Genomic DNA, 12,812 nt, shown 5'->3' with positions numbered 1-12,812 from the left:
CAAAGGAAATATTCTTGTGTAATATTAATTAGAAATTAATTTTAATTTAGAATTTAGTTTTAATGATTTTATGTTTGTCGCCATCTAGCGGATTTAATTCAATTTATTATAACATAACCTCAAAGTTAAAAGTAATTCTTTATAAAATGGTTAAAATTGAAATTAAAGCGAAATCAAATCAGGAATTTTTGAATAATTAACTTAAATCCCACTTAAGATTATCTGGAAAACATCAAAATGGTATCAGATCCTTTTGTATTCGCTTTGGCTCTAATAAACACCGGAGCTTTATTATTCCTGTGGATTTATTATGTAGGTATTCGTTAAATAGTACTCAAATAATAATTGAAATAATTTTTAGATCATAACAATATCAGATTTAGAATGTGATTATTTAAACGCACAACAATGTTGTTCAAAATTAAACTTTTGGGTCACACCAAAATTGTGTTTTCATTCGGGAATGGTTTTCCTCCTTCTCATCACTGGTCATTGGATTCTAGTCATTTTTAATATGCCTTTAACGGCGCACATGATTTACGAAATAATGAAAGTCCCCAAAGGTAACATTGGTGTTTATGAACCGACGGAAATCTATTTTCATGGAAGAATTAAAAGATATATGAGAGATTGCATGATCAATTTGGGTTATTATTTAGTATTGTTTTTTACATATTTATACAGTATGATTACAGCTATTTTGAATGAAAATCCTATTATAAAGGATGATGATGCAAATATTGAATTTTGAATTAAAATTTAATGTGTATTTATTATTGTGTGTGATGTTATTAAATAAAGACTTATGATTTAATTTTTTTTGAAACTTATTTAAAAATTTTAAATGTGATTTTGATAAAAATTATTTAAATTATTTTTGACAGATTGAATTAATTGTTCATTAGGACTAATGTAAAATGGTGATTTTAAATTTAATTTTATTTAATATTTTTATGTATTTATACAGTATGATTACAGCTATTTTGAATGAAAATCCTATTATAAAGGATGATGATGCAAATATTGAATTTTGAATTAAAATTTAATGTGTATTTATTATTGTGTGTGATGTTATTAAATAAAGATTTATGATTTAATTCTTTTTTTAAACTTATTTAATAATTTTAAATGTGATTTTGATAAAAATTATTTAAATTATTTTTGACAGATTGAATTAATTGTTCATTAGGACTAATGTAAAATGGTGATTTTAAATTTAATTTTATTTAATATTTCAATAAAATTAATTAAAATTTATGATAAAATAAATTAATAAATAAAATAATTTAGAAAGAAATTGTTTTTAATTTAGATTAAAAATTCGTTAGGATAAATTAATATTAAGTTGTTTTAATTTGGCGTCAGTTTGCGAACAATTGAAAAATTTTAATTGTTACGTCAATAATTTATTGTTGAAGATTCTTGCAACAATTAAAAATGAATTCGCAAATTATTGATATTGAAAATGAAATGGTGTTGGAAAGTGTATCAAAATTTTTAGATAAGTATAACGAAGGGCCCCACATTGGAAAAGTGATAAATTTCTTTCCTTTTGATCGTCTCCGAGATATAAATTCAGAAGAAAAAATTAGGTTAGTTATTTTATTTTTTTAATTTTACTTTTAATTATTAACCATTTAATTTAATATTATCATTATATTATTAATATTATTTTTTACTTATTTAATTTTTGATTTAAGAAAAATTCACTAGATGGCGTTATATGATGTATTAATTTTAATTTTTTTATATTTTAGCAAAGTTATAATAATTTTATCAAAATTCTTATCATCAAATAAATTCTTAACATCACAAAAATCGATGGAACATTGTTTTGAGTTCGTGTTAGAAAATTGGAAGCGTTTTGTTGGGCAATTAAAACCAATTTTATGTAATCTTTTCGATTTCTGCATACATTTATTGATAAAATTACGAGAAAATAACGAAATTTTAAGATTAAACGTTAACCCGGAGAGAATTTGCCATCAGATTCATGAAACGTTTAAAGAAGCAACGTTAAGAAAGTATTGTTTAAACATTTTAATCGAAATATTTTCATGTTTTCCGCTGGAATCGAAGGAGATTTACGATAATTGCATAAAAGAAGCGTATCAACATCGCGTTGGAGTCGAATTTTTAGAATTGTGCCGATTGGGTTCGCTTTTATTAAGGAATATTATTAATTTCAAGGAGTGGAGCAGTTTTAAACAATTTCGATTGTGGATATTAAAACCTTGTTCTTACAACGTCCCATTTTTGCAAATACTTTACGATAGGCTTATAATTAACGAGTTTATTAAGTGCTTATTAGGCATTTACAACATAAAAGATTCCAATGATTACGAAATAACTCAAGTTTACGTGAAATACATAAACATATTGAAATCTTTTTTATCGATCGAAACATTTAAGGATAACGTTATTGATATTATTAAAAAAATGTTTCAAGATTTATTTTTAATGGATGTTTTACCACGAATTGATGATAATTTTTTTGAAGATCTCAAAGATTTCTCGCTCGTTTCGATGTATTTGTTGGATGCATTTACTAAGAAAAGTATCGATCGAAGAGAAATTGTTAATTTAAGTAAAGAAATAACGATAAGATGTTATTCTTCGGATAAGTTTCATCCGATTACGTTAAAAGCGATATGTTATCTGTTTCCTAAGTACATAAAGAATTCAATATCAAATGGAAATGTGATTTTAAATGCGTTGTGTGGGTGCGACGTAGAAAAAATACTTACAATAAATTTAACACAATTAACGTGGATTTTAAACAGCGATCGACCCCCATTAATTTATCTCACGATTTGCTTTTGGTTAAAAAAATCGGTGGAAACCACAGATTTTATTCGAATCCTCCAAGAGACTGAAAATGTTAAATTTTTAATTCAAGTCATTATGACTGACTTTGAAAATGAAATAGTTTCGAATCGAGCTGCTTTTTTGTTGCGATTAATGAACGATTACGAGGTTTCCAACTCAATAGTATCTTATATTCCAAGCGCGATTAAAAATCCTAAATCTTTAGCACTTTTATTAAAATCAAAACCTTGCATTCCTGAAAATCTAAAATTAGCGACGTTTTTTTGCAAAGTGATGGGAACAATTTTACCGTACATCTACAACACAGAGGCTTTTATCGAAGTTTGCAAGTACAGTATGCATTTGATGGTACACATGAAAAATAATAAAGAAGCCGTTGAGCATTTTATCAAATTCGAGACGATTTCGGTTTTAATAAAAGCTAGTTTAAGTAAAAATAATGAAATTTCTATTTCTGGGAGTGAAACGTTGGCTTTATTAACGAAATTGGAGGTAAAATCTAATATAAAATAAGATAAAAAAATAATACAAAAAAAAATTAGGATTTGTTAGGTTTAAAAGCGGAATTTTCGATTGAAATGGATTTTCGAAGAGTCTTAAAAGGTTCAATAACCCGCAAGAAAAGGGGTTTAACGTTATTGGAAAATTTGTTAAAAAATCCCATTGAAAATAACAAAATATTAAAATTACCCGAAACGGACGTTTTGGCCCAGTTTTTGTACGTGCAAGAAATTTCCGTGGAAGATGATGGGATATATTGTGTTGTTTTAACACTTTTCTTGAAGAAATATAATTATCTTGCTTTATCTTGTGTCACCCCGAATTTCGTTCAAATGGTTTGTTTAAATATGAACTCTCAAAATAAAAGCATTAATAAGTTTCGTTATTTTTTGGATACGTTAATTGAAATGTTACGGAAAGAAAAAAAAATTCTTTTTGATCGTTATCTAAATGTATCTTCTGTTAAAAAATTTATTGCTAAATACTAACCTAATTTCACTCATTCTTATTGTTATTAATTTTTTATAAGTTTTGTTCATTATTTGTAGTTAATTCTACAATATATTGGTGTTAAATTATTATTTGTTTATTTGTGACTGCTTTTGTATTAATTTTCCGATTTTGCCAGCTTTCTCGAGTACTATGAGTTTTATGAGTTATTTTGAGAACAAATCAAAATTCCTCCTTTTTTTACCATTTAAGACGTTTATGTTTGCTTATTAAAGAAAATTATTGGTTTCTTAAGACGAAACATGCCAGATAACGATCACTGTTACGTCACAGAACAACCAGAAATGACATTGACTGATGAATTTGCAAATATATTTAGGCTGCTCTATTTAAAAAAATCATTTTTATGTCAATAACTACTAAAATATTGCTTTGAGGGAAAGCTAACTTATTCCATCGAATTCTACATAAAAAGTTGCTTTGGAAATGTTTTCACAGAAAGGAAAAATTTTCAATAGGAAAAAATTGAATTTTGACACTTGAAAATGTCAAATCAAAACAATTGGTTGCCATGGTTACGCACTGCTACTGCTATTTTCTGTATCAAATGAATGAGAAATAATAAAACTTGAAAATGTCAAATCAAAACAATTGGTTGCCATGGTTACGCACTGCTACTGCTATTTTCTGTATCAAATGAATGAGAAATAATAAAACTTGAAAATGTCAAATCAAAACAATTGGTTGCCATGGTTACGCACTGCTACTGCCATTTTCTATATCAAATGAATGAAAAATAATAAAACTTGAAAATGTCAAATCAAAACAATTGGTTGCCATGGTTACGCACTGCTACTGCTATTTTCTATATCAAATGAATGAGAAATAATAAAACTTTAAATTCATTTTTCTCGAAAATTTTCTTATGTAACCGATATTGATATTTATTGCACATAATTGAGAAAAAAATTCTCTTTCAAATTCCGATAAAAAAAATGGGGTGTTCCATTTAAAAAAAACTTCGATGACGTCATAACTCGTTTAAAAATGGCGGAAAAAAATTAAAATATACACCAAAAAATTGCAAAAAATTTAAATCTTTAAACCCGTTTCAGCGATTTTTTCATAAATTGTTTATAATAATTTTATCGAATTTATCCGTTACTTTTGAAACGCACTGTATATTAATTGCAATACATATGCATGCGAAACTCAGCAACTATAGGCCAAATTGTTCATCCATTGACATTTGTCGCAGTTTCTTCTTAAACACATTCAAATTTAGAGATTTCGAAGAGCCTGGTAGCGGATTATAATATTTAGGAAGGCAATAAGTGAAGGATCGTTCAAATAACGAGGTCTCGTGTTTAGGAGGTGTAATAATACCCCTATTTCTAATATTGATATTATGAACATCTGTCCTGAATGATATTTTGTTGTATAGATACGAGGGCTTCTTCTACATGAGAAGCTTTTGGTAGAATGATAACAAATGCAACTTTTTTCTGTTGGACATATTCAACCAACCAGCATCTATCAACTTATGAGACACATTATTATACCGTTTTAAATCGTATACAAGGCTGAGGCAAACAGACAGGTATCAAAAACCTTATCACAAAAGGTGAAATGACTAAGTACAAGGGTATCGCACAGCTTTAACAGTGTCTAAAACATACTGTGTGCCTAATGTCATAAATTAATCTCAACGTTGCATATGATTTATTGGTTTTCTGTGTAATATGTGTTTTAAATCTAATATCTGAATCCTGATACAATCCCAAATTACGAAAACAGCATCCTATATTAATTCGCTGATCATCAACTTCTATACTGAATTGAGGAGAATCTTCCTCCCGCAAACCCCACCTACCAAAAAGCATCAATGCCGACTTGGCACCATTCACCTTCAAATTATGTCCAGACGAAATTTCCACAAAGTTCCTAATTTCTCGCGTTAAACTAGTAGCAAGAATACTGACAAAGATTACCACAAGATGATGAATTTCCAAATCTTTTACAACTGGGTCAACAAAAATCTAATTTCAGCAGTGCAAGTGATGCGACTTGCTTTTTATCATTGTCGGCGTAATGCAATTGAACTAGTTTGAGCCTATTGGAAGACCTATTATAATAAACATATCAACGATTCAACGATGTCCTTCAAAGAGAAAAAACGTGCCAGTAACGTGTGGCATTCTGCTTTGTTAAAATTTTATAGCAGAATTATTGAACAATTGTATAAATATACAAGTTATACTAAATTGTGTACGAAAATACTCTGAACTCCTATACTCTGTTTTTAAACCAGGAGGAGTATTTTAAATTTGTCACCAGATTGACCTTGCACGTGATTGGTTTGATTTTGAATTTGAAGGTTAGGTTATTGACAATTCGACAGTTTCGTGTCATTATTGTTAATTTTGTGTTCTTAAACCCTTCTTTATTATATTTTGAAATAAATACACTCATAACTTCAATGTTAATTTGTATGTTTAGTGTTGACGATAACAAACGAAAATAAATACAATAATAAGTAAATAAATAAATAATAATTATTAATTTAAATTTACCGCCAAAATATCTAGTGATATTTTCTGGTGATTTTTTCCAGTGTAAATCTGACTTTCGCGTTTACTCCTCCTGGTTTAAAAACAGAGTATAGTTCTAGTGCAAGTGTTAGTTCTAGTTTTAATTGTTATTCAGCGCTAAGTTGTATATTTTTAAGTTTCGGGTTTAGCCCTGTGTCTTCAGACACTGAATGTTAAGTAAGGTTAGTTTTGTTTACAAACATTAATTATACCATGAAGTATTCTTTGGCAATTAGTAATGGCAATTATAGCGTGAAGTTTTCTTTTGTAATGTCAATTATAGCGTGAAGGAATGTTCGGTAAGGTTAGTTTTGTTTACAAACATTAATTATACCATGAAGTATTCTTTGGCAATTTGTAATGGCAATTATAGCGTGAATTTTTCTTTTGTAATGTCAATTATAGCGTGAATTTTTCTTTTGTAATGTCAATTATAGCGTGAAGGAATGTTAGGTAAGGTTAGTTTTGTTTACAAACATTAATTATACCTTGAAGTTTTCTTTGGCAATTAGTAATGGCAATTATAGCGTGAAGTTTTCTTTTGTAATGTCAATTATAGCGTGAAGGAATGTTCGGTAAGGTTAGTTTTGTTTACAAACATTAATTATACCATGAAGTTTTCTTTGGCAACTAGTAATGGCAATTATAGCGTGAATTTTTCTTTTGTAATGTCAATTATAGCGTGAAGGAATGTTAGGTAAGGTTAGTTTTGTTTACAAACATTAATTATACCTTGAAGTTTTCTTTGGCAATTATACTCTGTTTTTAAACCAGGAGGAGTATTTTAAATTTGTCACCAGATTGACCTTGCACGTGATTGGTTGAATGCGAGGAAGGTTCACACATAGACAATTTTGAATTTGAAGGTTAGGTTATTGACAATTCGACAGTTTCGTATCATTATTGTAAATTTTGTGTTCTTAAACCCTTCTTTATTATATTTTGAAATAAATACACTCATAACTTCAATGTTAATTTGTATGTTTAGTGTTGACGATAACAAACGAAAATAAATACAATAATAAGTAAATAAATAAATAATAATAATTATTAATTTAAATTTACCGCCAAAATATCTAGTGATATTTTCTGGTGATTTTTCCTAGTGTAAATCTGACTTTCGCGTTTACTCCTACTGGTTTAAAAACAGAGTATAATGGTAGAGCATGAGCTGTTAATATCGTTAATATCGTTTCTAACACCCTTATATATCATCTTTAACTTATCAATTTCAACAAATACATTTCCAAATCAATGGAAACTTGCAAGGGTTACGCCAATTCATAAATCAGGCCACACGGGCGATATAAAGAATTACAGACCTATTTCGGTAATTTCTTGTTTCGCAAAAGTTTTCGAGCAAATAATTTATCACAGAATATTTAATCATGTTAAAATTGCGTTACATATTGACCAACACGGATTCATTCCTAACCGCTCTGTCGAGACCAATTTGTGTATCTTTTCTGACTATGTGTCCAGAGCGTTAGCTACAAAAAGTCAAGTTGACGTTATATATACTGATTTTACAAAGGCGTTTGATAAGGTCGATCACGATACCCTTCTACGCAAGCTGGCGCTTTATGGTTTCTCTTATCCAACTCTTAATTTCTTTGTATCGTACTTATCCAATAGGAATTACTATGTCACATATAAAAACACACTCTCAGATGTGTTGGGGATAGATTCAGGGGTTCCGCAGGGAAGCAATCTGGGACCTTTATTGTTTCTATTATTCATAAATGATTTACCTTTGCTAATTAATCCATCTAGATGCTTACTCTTTGCGGACGATCTGAAAATATTCACATCTGTTCGTGATATAAGTGACTGCCAGTCTTTACAGTCTGATCTGGATAATGTATGCGATTGGTGTCGGCTGAACAAACTTCACTTTAACGTGGCCAAAATTTGTGTACAGAATAGATAATATAAATTTGAAATCAGTTGTCAGAAAGAGGGACCTAGGTATTATTTTTACCAACAATTTATGCTTTGCCGAGCACGTGAAAACCATAACTTCCGCAGCACTTCGACTCTTAGGATTTATTATAAGAAATGCTTATAGTTTTTCAAATGTGGAGACGTTAAAATTATTATTCAATTCATTGGTGCGATCTAAATTAGAATACGCGGTAATTGTATGGGATCCTGGATCAGACCTTTATTCAAACCATATATATACTATCTTCTATATCGCTGACTCCCTATCTAAGCAATGAGTGGCGAGCGTTTCCATCAAAAGAAGACGGAATGATATATGTTTTGTCTTTGTCGTACCCCCGTGTCGCGAAAGCGCTAGCGCGAATCGTAAATTTTAAAGAGTTTGAAGTGTTTCGCGCGTATTTTATGCAGCTTTAAAATGCAATTATTATTATAGATGGTTTACTTTAACTATAAATTATCACTGATGCATCAAATAAATTAGAGTATATGTACTCTAAATGTTTATAAAGAAAAATGTTTCAAGAAAAGGAGGACTTTGAATTCTTTTTTATTACACTGAGACCTTTCCTTCTACCTGCTCAACCAATTTTTAGGACCCAAAAATATCTCCACTACTCTTTTTCTTTTTTATTTTACTTTTAACACATTTGCTTCACTTTCTTAACAAATAACAATTACATTTTAAATTGCTTAGTCCTAAAATATGTTAATAATTATGTTATTATACACATGAAACCTATAATATACATAACTAAATATTTAGATTTTAGGTTATGTTTATGTCAAACATTTATTTGTTGATTTATAAACATCAAGGTCATCAGCTGCTATTAATTTTTAATTCACCGTCCAATAAGATAAAAGCGTACTCATCACGTGTTCACACATGTCTCTTGAGTCGACGGGGGTACGACAAAGACAGATATATATATATCTGCACTCTAGTGTTTACACTCTTTTGCTGCCTTAGTCAGCGATATAGAAGATAGTATATATATGATTCAAACTTAATCGAAATTATTCAAAATAAGTTTATTCGGTATACTTATTACAAACAATTTAATGCCTTTATCGGGTTCAGATCGTACGAATTTGCGCGTACATTATTTGATATAACTAAGTTATCTATTAGAAGGAAAATCATATCGCTTTGTTTTCTATGTAAAATATTAAACAATAAAATAGATGCACCTTTAATCTTGGTAAAGATTGGTTTTTACGTGCCGGCATATTGTGGACGATTGAAAAATCTATTTTACATTCCCCGCTTTACCACTGAACTCAGAAGAAATTCTCCTTTTATTAGAATTCTCTTGTTATATAACAAACTATCTATGGCTTCCTTCATCCCACTATTTGGCGTTGATGTAAAAACAGTAAAAAAGAATTTGATGTCTGTGATGAACGTTGCAACCGCCCAGTGCAGTGGCTGATCTTATAGAATCTTGTTATAGTTCATAATTCTTCGCGCATTCTGTTCCATTCCTCTGTTCTGTTTTACGTTATTGTTTTATTTTGTATCATTTTGTTTCTTTTTACTTATTTGCTTTTTTATTGTTTGCTTACAAATCGAGTACGGCTTAGTTTAATATTTAGTTCAATTTTGTTTAATTATTATGTAGTAATTCCGAAATCTGTAATTAGGGGAAACCCTGTTTATTTTAGAAATAAATAAATAAATAAATGTACGAATTTTTGGTACGTCATTAGTGACGTTGGTCCGACAGATCGAGAGTGTCTGTCGGTCCAAGAGACCGCGCGTCACCACTGGAGGGTTAAAAGTGCCCAATTTGGCCCACCTGGACGTGTACGATAATTATCGTACGTTTGGCAACACTGGCTCTAAACTAACTTCTTTTCTCTTACCAACCTAAACTCTTAAAACTAAATATAACTAACTTAACTGTATTTAACAATAATTAAAGTGTTTGATCGATATTTTCTTACCCCAAAATGAGTGAATACGAGGTTAATGTAGTTGAGGTTCAGTTTAATCAAGAAGAAAATAATCCTTTTAAGATAACAGAAGATGATTCAAAGAAATTGAAAGAAATCGGTGAAAAAATAAACAAACTCAAAGATATGGAATTTAAATTAAATAAAAATTGTGTTTTAGACGAAGTTAAAATGAAAATAAATTAAAAATAATTTTTTTATACATTTATTTTTATCACATAAAAAAGAACTAAACAACCAAAATCGTTTCACTAATCTTCCCAATCACTAACACGTTCATTTTCATTTAAACAACTCCAATGGGGTGAAGCTCTCTCAATATTCAACCAGTTAAAATCATCAATGCTCGTCCAATTATTAATTAATTGATTTAAACCAGCTTTTTCAAAATCCTCATCGATACCTTTATAACGATAATTATAAGGGGCTAAAAAGATTTGGTTGCAATCTTCCATTCACAGTACAACATTTTTCAGGTGATTGATTTGGGACTCAATTCTGATAATTGTTTATGAAAGTAGCCCCAAAAAGAAGAACTTCTGCATCATTCGTATGGTCATGGTACATCAAATAATAATTTAAAAATTAATTTGAAGCTAGTAAGTATCGTATATTTTTAATTTAATTTAATTTAATTTTTCTCCAGTTTTTAAAAGTGAATAACAACAAAACATAATATATTTCAATATGGAAAATAAGAAGTGTCCAAAATTGGATAATTTTTGTTACGTTTGTGGTCATATCGTCCCAAAAAAAAGGCAACTGGATCGAAAAAAATTTGTTTTCTGAGGAATTCAAAACAGCGTATTGTCATTATTTTGATGAAACAGATTTAAGTGGTGCAAATTTTACGCCGAACACAGTGTGCAAAAATTGTTATAATACCCTTATAATGTGGATACATGGAAAAGGTGGACAGTTTTCTTTTATGAAGCCAGTAATTTTGGTGGAAGACCTAACTGGACATGACGAATCCAGGTGCTACGCATGCATAAATTCTCGTCATGGATTAAACAGAAAACAATTGAAAACAAAAGTATACCTTGCTGCTTTTACTGCCACACTTCCAGTTAAACGCGCTGCTGATACCGATACACCTAAACCTCCCAGTCTGTATACTGTGTCCCTGCAAGCCGAAACCGGATATACGAAAATTAATGAAAAGTGAATCTTTCACAAATATGCTTTCGAACCATTATAACCACCTATGTGCATGGGACGCATTGAAACAAGTCATCGAAGGCGTTTTAGGAAAGAACCGTGTACAGCAAGATGACATACAGACACGAGTGGACAACTTGCTGTATTATTTTGAAAAAATCAATGCATCCATGACGTTAAAATTACATTTCCGGCATTTCCACCTTGATATCTTTTTGGCACAATTACCTCAGGAATCGGACGAACAAAGGGAGAGGTTCCACCAGGTGACCATGCCAATGGAAAAGCGATTCAAAGACAAAAAATTGGATGCATTGCTTGCGGAGGTTTGTTGGTGGAGTTCTACAATTGTGCAGTTTGAAGATGAACGCACCGAAGATGAAGATGACACTGAAATTTGTGGACACACTGAACAAAACATGCCCTTGAATATTATGTGTAACTCGGATGATGATGCAGACTCAGAACATGAATATGAACAACCTACTAAGAAAATAAGGTCATCAGAACCACAAGCGAGAACCACACTAATTGAAAATGTTCTAAATTTTGTTTCCATGCATAGATAACATATAAAAATTTCTACCGTTTTGGATTTTTTATGAATTAAAAATAAAAAATTTAAATTTTTTAGGCAAAAAATAGTTTTTTTCTTCATACATTTATTTATAACTGCGAAACTGTTGCTTATGTAGCGAAACGTTGTATGAACAGATTAAAGGAATTGTAATTCTTAATTTTTTTAAATTTGTTTCAGCTTATTCGTACTAGTGGTTCTCCAGTTATGACAAACAAAAGAGCCTAAAACGTGACAAATTCCCCTATACGATACTTACTAACTTCAAATTAATTTTTAAATTATTATTTGATGTACCATGACCATACGAATGATGCAGAAGTTCTTTTTTTTGGGGCTACTTTCATGAACAATTATCAGAATTGAGTCCCGAAATCATGTGTGTTATAGCTCTACTAGTGACATGCAGACCGAGAGTGTCTGTCAGTCCAAAAGACCGCGCGTCACCACTGGAGGGTTAAAAGTGCCCAATTTGGCCAACCTGTACGTGTACGATAATTATCGTACGTTTGGCAACACTGGCTCTAACCTAACTTCTTTTCTCTTACCAACCTAAACTTTTAAAACTAAATATAACTAATTTAACTATATTTAACAATAAAGTCATATATATACTATCTCCTATATCGCTGACTAAGGCAGCAAAAGAGTGTAAACACTAGAGTGCAGATATATATATATCTGTCTCTGTCGTAGCCCCGTCTACTCAAGAGAAATGCGTGAACACGTGGTGAGTACGCGTTTATCTTATTGGACGGTGAATTAAAAATTAATAGCAGCTGTTGACCTTGATGTTTATA

General features: G+C 30.1%; 2 protein-coding genes across 2 annotated transcripts; both read left to right on the top strand.

The window, feature by feature from the left end:
* Positions 1–100: 100 nt before the first annotated feature.
* On the top strand, positions 101–814 carry LOC111414538 (cornichon-like protein). Its single transcript, XM_023045908.2, has 2 exons — positions 101–312; positions 362–814. The coding sequence occupies exons 1-2, from the start codon at positions 238–240 to the stop codon at positions 749–751; spliced, it is 465 nt and encodes a 154-aa protein (XP_022901676.1). The 5' UTR covers positions 101–237; the 3' UTR covers positions 752–814.
* Positions 815–1,437: 623 nt separating this feature from the next.
* On the top strand, positions 1,438–3,818 carry LOC139432151 (uncharacterized). Its single transcript, XM_071200518.1, has 3 exons — positions 1,438–1,592; positions 1,758–3,321; positions 3,372–3,818. Exons 1-3 carry the CDS (start codon positions 1,438–1,440, stop codon positions 3,816–3,818), a joined length of 2,166 nt encoding a protein of 721 aa, XP_071056619.1.
* The last annotated feature ends 8,994 nt before the right edge of the window (positions 3,819–12,812 follow it).

Source organism: Onthophagus taurus, chromosome 11, assembly GCF_036711975.1.
Source record: "Onthophagus taurus isolate NC chromosome 11, IU_Otau_3.0, whole genome shotgun sequence".
NCBI classification, from domain to species: Eukaryota; Metazoa; Arthropoda; class Insecta; order Coleoptera; family Scarabaeidae; genus Onthophagus; species Onthophagus taurus.
Note: the sequence above shows the minus strand (reverse complement) of the source record. Positions and strands in the feature narration are given on the sequence as shown.

What these genes read in the sequence shown, in the direction of transcription:
- LOC111414538 (XM_023045908.2), top strand. Translation starts at nt 238, where the DNA reads ATGGTATCAGATCCTTTTGTATTCGCTTTGGCTCTAATAAACACCGGA. An exon ending in TATTCCTGTGGATTTATTAT is followed by an intron (nt 313 to 361) that starts GTAGGTATTCGT and finishes AATAATTTTTAG; the next exon opens with ATCATAACAATATCAGATTT.
- LOC139432151 (XM_071200518.1), top strand. Translation starts at nt 1,438, where the DNA reads ATGAATTCGCAAATTATTGATATTGAAAATGAAATGGTGTTGGAAAGT. An exon ending in AATTCAGAAGAAAAAATTAG is followed by an intron (nt 1,593 to 1,757) that starts GTTAGTTATTTT and finishes TTTATATTTTAG; the next exon opens with CAAAGTTATAATAATTTTAT. An exon ending in CTTTATTAACGAAATTGGAG is followed by an intron (nt 3,322 to 3,371) that starts GTAAAATCTAAT and finishes AAAAAAAATTAG; the next exon opens with GATTTGTTAGGTTTAAAAGC.